The sequence below is a fragment of the Vicia villosa genome, linkage group LG1 (genome assembly GCF_029867415.1).
Source record: "Vicia villosa cultivar HV-30 ecotype Madison, WI linkage group LG1, Vvil1.0, whole genome shotgun sequence".
Lineage (NCBI taxonomy): Eukaryota > Viridiplantae > Streptophyta > Magnoliopsida > Fabales > Fabaceae > Vicia > Vicia villosa.
The window spans coordinates 173378662-173391058 of NC_081180.1; the positions used below are offsets into that span (position 1 = coordinate 173378662).

The 12397-nt window shown below is 32.6% G+C and overlaps 1 protein-coding gene across 1 annotated transcript; it reads right to left on the reverse strand.

Annotated features, from left to right (window-relative positions):
- Positions 1-1351: 1351 nt before the first annotated feature.
- Positions 1352-4771, reverse strand: LOC131620521 (mitochondrial import inner membrane translocase subunit PAM16 like 2-like). The gene is made up of 4 exons (XM_058891638.1): positions 4461-4771; positions 4251-4338; positions 1886-2019; positions 1352-1784 (listed from the first exon to the last, which is right to left on the reverse strand). The coding sequence occupies exons 1-4, from the start codon at positions 4461-4463 to the stop codon at positions 1656-1658; spliced, it is 354 nt and encodes a 117-aa protein (XP_058747621.1). The 5' UTR covers positions 4464-4771; the 3' UTR covers positions 1352-1655.
- Positions 4772-12397: the final 7626 nt, after the last annotated feature.

Consider the following 12397-nt stretch of genomic DNA (forward strand, 5'->3'; position numbering starts at 1 on the left):
TCAAATTTGAGTCTTGGAGATGAAAAAAACTTGGTTGAAAGAAGAAATTCCATAAAAGGTGACTAGCTAATTTTTTTTTAAAGAGATTAGTCATTTGTTAATTCATGAATGTCTATTATCAATAACATGGCTACACAAAAAAAATAATCCTTTTAAATGTATTGGCACGTGAAATTTTGTTGAAGGAGAATTAAATGGTAATTTAAATAAATAAGTTATTGAACTCAAATGGGTAATGAAGTATATACTTAAGTATTTATTTGATTCACAAGAGAATAAATATTTAGCATAAAAACACATGACAAACTTTTAAAGAATTTGAAATTTGTTTATGATATTGGATGGACAAAATAATTTTTCGTCCAAAAAATTGGGGTTGAAAGAGAATTTTTAAATTTTCTTCGTACAAAACTTATAATTAAGAGAGTTTGTATTTTTTTTTTCAAAAATTATAATTTGGAGGATTTTCAATTTTCTATTCAAAAATTGCAATTATATGAGAGAAAATAATAAATTTGTGAGTTTTACTTTTGAATTTTTTCTTTTCTTTTATTCTTTTCTGGGTATGCTTCCACGTACATAAAAATTTATTTTTTTATTATTTTTTCAATAATTAGTATCAGAGTTTGGTTCCGATCAAGGGAGAAAATAGTGTTTTGGACTTGCCTGACAACTAAGAACAGTCCAATCCATGTCTACTCTGGGACGATCCAATAACTCTGGTCCAATCGCTCAAGGGGCAAAAAGGCCACCACCTCTTCTGCCCGCTATCGAACTCGCTCCTCCTTCCACGACCGAGGAAGAGTCATTATATTCAGATCGATCAAACATGTTTTTCTTAGAGTGGTGTGCATGCCACCACCTCTAATGATTTGAACATGATGTATGGAATATTGATTTGTCTCATTCAATGGTCTAATATCAAGAATATTCTCTCCGTTTTAAAATGAGGGTTGTTTAAGATTTTTACTAATTAAAAAAGATAATAATTGTCATAAAACATTGTATTATAAATATATTGGAAGTAGTGTACAAAGTAATAATTGAAAGATAAAATTGAAAAAATAACAATCATTACTACATTAAAAAGTGAAAATGACATTTATTTTCAAACAAATATTTTTTGGTAAAACGACATTTGTGAAACGGAGGGAGAAGTATTTAGTAGTACATCCAAGTGGTGTTTGTGAGTTGATTTTGAGAATGAAAAAGTCTCTAATTTATGGATATTAAAGTTGAGAAATGTTATTTGAACACTTTTTAGATGTCCAACACTTTTATGCTTATACAATTTTGCATATGGTGTTGCTTTGTATTTCTCTCTGCAGTCCTCACATCAATAGTTATAAAATGATGTAATTGTATATGGCGTTGAAATTTGATGTAAATAACATATCGCATTAAAGTTAATGGCTGAATTCAGGTTATATCCATTCCTTGACGAAAATATAATTAGGGCAGATTTATGTAAACTTTTTTTTCTTCTAATAGCCTAACTAATCATAATTTGTAATGAATTCCCAACTAATCATTTACAAACAATTTTTCTAATAAAACAAATTTAGTTTTGATTGCGCGAATCGTACACAACATGGTGGCCAAAATGACCACAGACTTCTAAGATGGAGCAAAATTGATGGAGTAAAACTGAGTCCTCAAGTAGGGTTTCCATCACCTGTGTTGCTTTGTTTGATAGATTCCAGACATTCCTTCGCCCGGTAAACTTTTGACTGCAGGTAAAAACTCCCATTCTTGGCGTTATTCTCAAACATTCTTTCATATTTCTGCACAAAAACAATTATGTTTAACACAGTGATGAAACAAGGATGAGTATGTTTTGAACCCTTAAAACAAGCGAACGGCAGAGAGATGATATACTACTAACCTTGATAATATCCTCCCAGGGAGTTTCCTCGGAAACACCAAGAATCTGCCGAGCCTCTTGCTCTGTTATCTTTGTGCTAGCTTTGCGAATAGTATTTTGAATTGTTTCTTGTGCAACACCGTTTTTTGAGGCATCTAGAACAACATAATGTTGAGAAAATGAGAATTAACAGTCACTATTTGTATAGATAGATTTGGTAGAGAGACCTGAAATAATACAAGTTAAGTAGACAAATTAAAGGAATAAAAAGTAAGGAATGTAGGTATTGGACAGAGTCTTGATGATGTTATATTGGAATTTGGATACCTATGTTATTCAAAAAGTAATGTAGCATATTATCAAAAAGATGAAGCGAATCATTAGAGTCTTCTTGATATGCTTGGATCAAACAAATCAAACAACGGAAAAAAAATTCATGCGCTTTTTCAATCAAGTGTAACAACCAAAGATTCATTTACCTAAGCTAGGAAGGAACTAAGTTGATAGTTCACTAATCACAGCATTGAATTGAATTACAGAAGCAATGGAACAGATAGGAAGGAACTAAGTTGATAGTTCACTAATCACAGCATTGAATTGAATTACAGAAGCAATGGAACAGATGAAAAGTAGGTAGACTAACATATCAAATTCCACTTAAATACTGCTAAGATCATTAACTACTATATTTAATTATTTATCCATCTGCTACTAAAGCTTCCATAGTGTTGCCACATTAGCAAGCAAGATATATGTACAATATCTATAGGGTTAGAGAAAGCCCAAAATTAAGTCCCTTTATGATTGTTTAGAAAACTTTCGAATGAACATGGATACAGTGGCGGATCTAGGTGGGGGCGGGCAGGAGCTGCTGCACCCCTCACTTTTTAAATTTTTTTCATTAACTAAAACAACATGGGTTGGCATAGCATAAGTAAAAAAAAATACAACTCTCTTCAAGCCAACTCTTTGTCATTCACTCTCTGAAATCCTTTCTTTGTCTTTCATTCTCTAAGCCACAACACAATAACACACATCAAAATATTCGTCCTTCTTGTATATACATGATTTTTAGTTCTAACGCGGTGACGGTGATGGCGTTTTTTACAGCTTCGACAGTGACGATGTTTTTGTTCACAACTTCAACAACGGCTTCGGTGATGAGGACGACGTTGTTCACGGTTTCGACGGTGGCGTCGTTGTTTTCCCCCCTCACTGTCAAACAAAATTCAATCAAAAGGTGTGTGATTGTGTAATTCTATCTCTTAATTTCTAAATGAATGACAATAGCTTTGCTCTGCACTTTTTCCTACAAGTTATAATCTATTACAATTTATAAATTAAAATACATTATCATGTGTTGTGAGAGTTAAGTTCATTTGTGAGTTAATTTTATTTTGATATCCATTAGGAATTTAGAGTTAAAATATAGTGTGGAGCTAATTTCATTTTGAAATCCATTAGAGATTTATAGTTAAAACAAAGTTTGGAGTTAATTTCATTTTGAAATCATATTTTCCTTTCAATTTCAAAAGAAATCATTTAAAAAACTTTAGACCAAAATTACATAATGGCTCTGTTTTACTTGCTTCTTGCAAGTTATAAAACTATCCAAAATGGCTCTGCTCTGCTTTGTTTTGCTTTCAAAGATTCTGCTTTGCCTTAGATTTAAGTGGCTTTGCACGACTTCTGTTTATTGTGTTTATTTTTTCATAAAGTGTGTTTAATATTTCATTGCTTTAGAAATTATGAGTCATTGCTTTAGTAGAAACTATCAGTATTGTTTAAACAATTTGAATGAGGACATATGTTTAATAATTTAAATGTTAATAATCTTGTTTGTGTATTTTTTTAAGCTATATAATGGTTAAACATAATATAATTGATGCGTTTTTCAAAAGAAAAGTTTCCGATAAAGATGAAAATTGTATAGCTTCAACATCGATATTTGAAGAGTAAGTTTTCAGTTATCAAACAATTCAAGTCTTTAAAAGAGTAGAAAACGTTAATTTAATTTGAGATTAGATATATTTGTTTTATATTCTACTTTTATTTTGAAGTTATTTTTTCTTTCATTTTAGCGATTAAACTGTACTTGAATTTTATAAATTTTAATTATAATATTTTAGTTAATATTTGTCGCTCCCCCTAATATTTTAGGCAAGATCCGCCACTGCATGGATATGCTAAGGCAATTACATATGAAATTATAAAGGAAGAAAACCTGGGAAATAGAGAATTGTTTGAGATAGTTTTATGTAAAGTGAATTATATCTTTATCACCAAACTCAGCTCCTAAATTCTTAAAAACAGTGTAGAGCCAAATAACTAGCATTTACTATCACGCAAATCTGAAATATATAGAGGAATAGTTTGGAAAGCTTACTGGTAAGCGCTTGACGATATGCCTGAACAACCGCTCTTGCCAAGATTCCCCCGCCCATCACAATCAAGTTTGCGAGAATCTTTGAAGCCTGCAAATTTGAGTTAGTCAAAGTTTTGCTACAAACCAGGAACATTTCACCATTTCATTGAAAAACACGGAAACAAAAATAGATAGAAAACGACATGAAAGGAGCAAGAGAACGTAACGTACCATAGCTTAAGGATCAATACAATGAAGCCGGTTGGATTTTTCTGGTCTGAGATTGAGATTTTAGGGTTTTGTAGTTTTTTTGGACAGTGGCTGGTGAATTGGTTTATCGTCGAAGAAGAGCAGGAGCTTCGATTGGCAACCGGTGACAATGGCGGACAGTAGTAGGGTTTCAATGGGGAATTTTATTTGGGGAGGTTTTCACGATGAATGTTTAGAAAATTCATGTGAAAATTCAAGGGAAATTTGCTACAATTTTTCTCAATCAAATTTATTTTTAATTCATATGCTTAAAAAATACTTTTTCCATTCTTTCCATTGTATTTTTTTTAGAAAGTTTCTCACAACCCATCCCATCGTTACGCAAATTTTCAATTTTGTCTCCAGCTTCTGGAGATCCACATCCGAAAGCACCATATATTTTAAAAAAATTTAATTCCTTCCGTAGATGCATCTACGGAAGTGTAATAAACTAGTGTATATGGGAAAAAATACACATAAAAATCAGTTAAGGAAAGCTTCCATAGATGCATCTACGGAAAAGCTTAACGCCACATTGTTCCGTAGATGCATCTACGGAAGGGTCTGATATAATTTAAACCTGAGTGATCACTCCCCTCATTGTTTCATTTCTCCAAACTCATCATTCTCCACACCCTAAAAGCCCTACATCAGCAATACCTTATTTCACTCTAACACTCAAACTTTTTGGTGCAACAAATCAAAAGGAGCAAGAAGAGTCTGAATTTCAGGTAAATAATCACTTTCAACCACTACATTGTTCACATTGTCAATGAATTTTTCTGTAAAAAAGTTGCGTTGCTTCCGTAGATCCATCTACGGAACGTGTTGAAGATGAACACTTCCGTAGATGCATCTACGGAATAGTCCCAGCAGTTTTTTTCTAGCATTTTGTAATTTTGGGTAATCTTGACAAAATAGGTATGGTGCACCCCGATAATATTTCAAGAGAATTAGCTACTTTAGTCTATGTAGCTACGACTATCGATGGGGTAGTCGCAAATGTGGTAGATGTCGGAGGTGACTTTCGTAGCAAGCAAGACTTTGATGATCGTGAAAGCATGCTAACATGAATTCGTAGAAACGCAACTAATATTGGTTTTGGTGTGGTGATAGGAAGATCGGATAATGGTACGGCAAGAAGAAACTCGTTTGTAACAATATTATGCGAAAGAAGCGGGAAATACCATCCTCCTCTAAAGAATTTTAAAAGAGACGACATGGGGACTAGAAAATACGAGTGTCCATTTAAAATCCGTTGTTACATGTTGGCTAGCACAAAGTGGAGATGCTCTGTTGTTTGTGGTTTGCATAACCATGATTTGTGTGCAAAATTACAAGGTCATCCGGTGGCATGTCGGCTCAATCCGGTTGAGAAGGCATCTATTAAAGACATGTCCTTGAATTTTTTTCACCTGAAAAATATACTTGCCACATTGAAAAGGAAGAAACCCGACAATATTTCAAATATAAGGCAAGTGTATAATCAACGGTACCGCAATAAAAAGGCGAGTAGGGGAGATAGGAGCGAGATGCAACATTTGTTGAAAATGTTGGATGATAACAAATACGTGGTGCGATAAAGATATTGCGATGACGAGGTTATGGTCCAAGATGTTTTTTGGACTCATCCGGATTCCATAAAGTTGTACAACACTTTCTCGACAGTGCTCCTTTTAGATTCTACCTTCAAGACCAACAAATATCGACTCCCATTATTCGAGATGGTCGGTGTTACATCCACCGAGAAGACATTTGCCGTTGGTTTTGCTTTTTTGGAGTGTGAAAAATAGGGTAATTTTAGGTGGGCCTTGGAGGTGTGTCGCTCGCTTTTGAAAAAACAAGTCGAGATGCCTAAGGAGATTGTTACGGACCGCGACCCCGCTTTGATGAATGAGGTTGCAAAGGTATTTCCTTCTTCTGATGCATTACTTTGTCGATCACATATCATGTAATGTGAGAAGTAAGGTTAAACCCGTTGTGGGGATAAAACAAGTAGCGACCAAAGGTGGGAAAGTGGTGAAGCCCGGAGTGATTGTTGATCAAATAATGGATGCATGGGCTCGTATTGCAAGTTCATCGACAAAAGAATTATATGCTGATGCCGTATTGCAATTTCGGAAAATATGTGAAAAATATCCCGATTTATTGAAATACATTGAAAGCATCATTCTTGACAAAGTGAAAGAGAAGTTTGTTTGTGTAACACCCCATATTTTCCATTTATTAATTTAATTGGAATTTAAATTAATTATTTTGGAAATTCGATATTTAATTGGATTATTGGGAGAATTTGCGAAATAATGTTATTGGGTTAGAGTTGTGGTTAGTAAAGAGGGGGTGTTGGTTGTTAGGCCTTTTACTAAAGTTTGGTCTATTTTTCATAAAAGAAGGAAAATAGAGGAAATTGGAAAAATAGAAGAGAAAGAGCACATTTGGAGAAAGGAGAAGAACGTGAAAGGGCTGAAGAGCATAGGAAGGGGAAGAACCAAACCAAACTCTAAGGTAAGGGGAGACTCTTCCGATTAACCTCTATTATGTATTCATGAGTAGTAGGATTGATTGGTAAGTTGTTTAATTCGATTTGAATATGTTAGGTTTTGGGGTAGAGTTGTTCATGGAAGTTCGTAGAAGTGGTCATGGAAATTAATCCCTAAATTGATTAGAATTGGAGAAATTGATGCAATGATGCGTTTATAATTGTTGTGTTACGTATATGTATGATTCATATGCTTTTGGGTAATTTTCTGTTGTTTTGAAAGTTGGAATTTTGGGTAAAAGAGGTGATCGTAGCAGCAGGAAGCTACAGAATTTTTGATTTTGGGTGCAGGGTAACGGGTTACCCAGTTATGGTAATCGGTTACCCAGTTAAACAGAGGTGTAAAAAGTGCAGTTTTGAATGGGGTAACGAGTTACCCAGTTACCGGAACCGGTTACCAGAGAAAAAGTAGCTTAAAAATCTAATTTTTGAACAGGGTAACGAGTTACCCAATTATGGTAACCGGTTACCATTGGAGCTTTTTGAAAAATATTTTATTTTTTAAAATTCATAACTTTCAAACCGTAAGTCTGTTTTAGTCGTCGCTTTGTGCATTGGGAAGGTAATTGAGTACTCTACCTAATAAAATAGTTTAACAGGCAGTGACCCGATTTTATTTTGAAAAACTCGATTTATTTCGTTTATGGCGTGTTTTGTACATTGTGTGCATGATTTGGTTAATGTGAGAATGTGGTGATGTTGTAATGATATAAATGTGATTTGACGTTATATGTGGCGTGAATTATATATGATATAATTGTGGATGGTGTTGAAACGGAATATATCGTTCGATGTTGCTTTTGGTGAGTTATTGGTGATGACATTGTTCATTTTGATCTAGTGGTGATGTTGTGACAACATGATTATAATGCGATAATGTGGTTATGATATGATTGTGTTGCAATTGTAATGATTGTTGGAATGATATGTGGTTGATTTGAATGATGCTGATAACATGTACATACTTTATCGGTGATGAAAATGGTGAGTTATGGTGAGACGATGCGGTGCATCGGATCTGTGATGTTATAAGTATGTTATATGTGTGCATTCATTCATACGCATTTTTTGGTGATGGATCCCGGTGATGTTGTGGGTCAAATGGTGGGAATAATTCCCGTTGTGTGGAATTTGTGCCGGTTGGATTGTATCTTGGTGATGAATAGATCAGTCGGATGGGGTTAGCCCATGTATGGTACCACATGCATGTAGTTGCATTGCATTAGGATGTATGTATGGTTATAACATGAATGGAAGATTTCCAATGTTATAACTTGGTGTGATGGATTTAATTGATGTGTTTGGTGCATTATTGTTGTAAACCTGAATATATTCAGTTGAGTGGATAATATGCATGATATCTTGTTGTTTGTGAATTTATAACATTGATTAATTGCGAATGAGACTCACCCTTACATGTTGATATTTTCAGATTGAGGAGTAGCGACTTATAGCTCGGTGAGGATAGCTTGTAGAGCTCATCCGTTAGTTGGTGTCGTGTCAGCCATGCTCTGATAGTGTAACACTGGCAACGATTTAGTTTAGAATTCAATTTACGTACTCTATTTAATGGTTATGATTTTGATCAATTACTTGTATTCGGTGATGCGTACTTTCCGCTGTGTTAAACATGATATTGTTTATTTGATGAATTGTTTCTAATAATGCATGACAGTTGACATATGTTTGGTTTAAAATGAATTGTGGCGCCCTTGGTTGCATGTTTTTACTCTGATTATTTTAATAATTGTTGTGGGGTTTAGAAGGGTGTTACGGTTTGTGCGTGGACTGATAAGGTCTGGCACCTTGGGAATACAACCACCAATAGAGTTGAGCCGGCACATGCTACTTTGAAAAATTGGTTGTGTGATAGCAAGGGTGATTTGTCTGACACCTATTGTTCCAAAAGTTCTAATTCCAACAACTATTGCTCCATCAATTGAAAAGGTACAAATTGCTCCAAAAATTCTATTCATTGATGAGATGCCGGTTTTTATACATAAATACATCGACCGGATCGTCAATTTGGCAGGGGACGGTAATTGCGGATTTTGGGTCGTATCGGGTTTGCTTGGTAAGGGAGAGGATGTCGACGAGTTGGTGAACCATAAAGACTTATACACACGGATATTTGGAGACGAAACCAAATTTCAATCGGTCAACGAAACTCTTGTTCCTTGGGGGGCGCCTACGCACCGGTTTCGCATTGGATGAGATTCCCGGAAATGGGACATCTTATTGCATGCACATATGACATGGTATGCATTGACTTGACGCGTTATGTTTTTTCGTAAACCTTATTTCCGCTCCACACCGCACCTCCTACAAATCCAATTGATTGTATTATATGTGTTGGATGGCTCGCCAAATCGCATCATTTTGTACAAGTTTACTTGAAATCAGGATGCCCCATACCACCTACGTCACCGGAATGGAATCTTCATCATACCGAACTTGCCGAGACGTGGTCGGATGTATTTGTTGATAGGATGCATGAATTCGAAAGATTGAAGAATATCAATAAAATCTCGAATGCGGAAAAGTCAAAATTGGAACCACCAATAGATTTAACCGGCGACAGCTCTTTTCATGTATTTATCTAGTTTCAAAGTGTAATATATGCACTCTATAACATTGCAATATAATCCTTTTTTGTGTTTGTGTGTTTGTGTCTTTTGTTCCTATGTGGGTTTGTATCCTAAATTATGCTGCCTACTGCATTCTGTTCTGCTAAAAAAATAGCAGAGAAACTTCTGTAGATCCATCTACGAAAGGGTATTACAATGAAAATTATAGGTCTTTACCGTAGATGCATCTACGGAAATGTGTTACGTATCACCCTTCCGTGAATATATCTACGGAACTTTCTATGACAGATTGTGTGGTCCATATTCTCCAAAGGCTTTTATAAATTTAGGGTTTCTAGGTTTGCATTACACACAAGCACAAACCCTAAACACAAACACAAAAATGTCTCGCATTAGGCCAGATGGATGTCACCGAACATCAATAAAGTGTCCCGATCCTGAACCGGAATACCGCATAAGAGATGGGCATGTCATTTTCTCTCCCGTCAAACCACCCGTGTCGGTGAAGTTTTGGAATATTCATTTCTTCGACCAACTCAAGAGGACTATCATGTCTTTTTTAGAGGGGGAGTACAAATCTGGAGAAGAAATCAAAAGGATCCAGAGGCTTAGTACAAGTACCTCGTTTGCGACCGGAAAAACAGAACGTTGGTGAGTTGAAGTGAAATTCGACTTGGATTGCATTCAAATGATGCATGGATTAGATGACATTGTTTTAACCGTTGTAATTTCTTAGATCTCTTAGTTTTCTTAATTTTCTGTTTAAAATTTCATTGTAATATCAATGCAATGTCTTTTATGGTTAAAAATGTCTATGTTCTGATTTACTGGGTCTTGGCTGATTCCGTAGATGCACATGCGGAAGACTTCTGTAGGTGCATCTACGGAACATAACAACGTTAATAAAAAAAAGTACTTTCGGAGATGCTTCTACGGAAGCACGAGGAGAAAATGATCAATTCAATGGTGCGTAAGAGGGGTATGAGGTTGGTTGATAAATTTCCTTTTTTAAGGTGAAAATTTTACCTTTTTTTAAATGTTTTTTTTTGTAATTTACTATTGATATTTACTATTGACTGTTTCATTAATATTTACTTAATAAAGCTTTGACTGTATAAAAGTGTATACAATATTAATATTTACTATTGAATTATTAATTTTTAAATATCATTACAAAAATATCAAAAATAATTATATTACACCTTCTATAATTGATTATTTTCCGGTTGTTTTTCAAAATACTAGTTACTTAGAAATTTGTTAGAAAACATAATTCATGTGTGAAATTAAAGTTGAACAATTGATCAGTTTGGATCGATATTGAATACAAAACTCAAATTCAATGCAAACTTCAGTTTTATTTCAGAGACTTGATTTTCATCGATATATATTTTTTGATTTTAAACGGATTCAGTTAAATTGGTTTGCCGGATAAATTGACTGAGTTTGATCAGTTTAATATTTATTAGATAATATAAAGAAGAACTATTTTTTTATTATATATATATATATATATATATATATATATATATATATATATATATATATATATATATATATATATATATATATATATATATATATATATATATATATATATATATATATATATATATATATATATATATAAAAGAAAACCTAAATAAATATTTGAATTTAGAAATCAAATATTCTCAAATTTTAAAAAGTTATTAGTGATAATTTAGTGTGCTTATTCAAATTCAAATCATAATCATTTTATTCAATTAGATTTAAAATATTTGATTTTTTATACAAAATAAAAATAATTATTTTATTATTTATATATTTAATTTAAACGTTATCAATTTTACATTATTATATTATTTGTTAAGTCATAATTAAATGACATCAAAATCTAATATGACACTTCTGATATCGCATATTGGTATAATAAAATTCCTCATTAAATTTATAGCTATTGTCTTATAGATCGTGTGTATAAAATTTAACATCAATAAGAAATTATTTGATATCTCAGTAAGATGTATAAAAATTAACATCTTACGAAATTTCATCAAAACTGTTATTTTTTATCCTTCTCTTTAAAATATCAAATAATTTTTTTATCAATGTTAAATTTTATCAAATAATTTTTTATCAATGTTAAATTTTATAAACATAATCTATATAATAATAATTTTATTTTAATGATAAATTTTATTATATAATATGATATAAAAAAAAATATCAGAGATGTCACTGTGATGAATTTGACAATTTAATGTCATTTTATCCTAAATCTTATTTTTTTATAATCACTTAAATATGTTACTTTTTATATTTTATTAAAATTTAACATAAGAATTCTATTCTGTAAAAAAAAAAAACATAACAATTCTTCTTTTTTTTTTTTTTATAGAAAAAAAACACAACAATTCTCCTCATAATAATCCCGTCCTTCGGACTGGTATTTTCCTAGTTGACATTAACCTACAATCATTTCACATACAATGAAGATACATATGTTATATGCAATTATACCATCAAATTAATCAAGACACATCTTGATGAAATGTGAAATAAGTATAGGTTAATGTCAAAATTTATTGATATGACTTGTGTGATAATAATTTTTAATTCAATAATTAATTTTAAAAAAATGTTTCTATGATGAAATGTTACTGAATGAATATACTCTTTAGTTGTAATGTCTCTCACATATTATAAAATATGACGGATCAGATAATTGAGACACTAGTATCCACCTTAAACTTGTCATATTTATGTCATCTTATATTTTATTATTTAGTTTTGATCATTTAAAATATTGA

Coding starts and splice junctions, on each gene's coding strand:
- LOC131620521 (XM_058891638.1), bottom strand. Junction 2,020..4,250: donor ATATCGTCAAGCGCTTACCA/GTAAGCTTTCCA, acceptor ATGTTGTTCTAG/ATGCCTCAAAAAACGGTGTT. Junction 1,785..1,885: donor CCTGGGAGGATATTATCAAG/GTTAGTAGTATA, acceptor GTTTTTGTGCAG/AAATATGAAAGAATGTTTGA.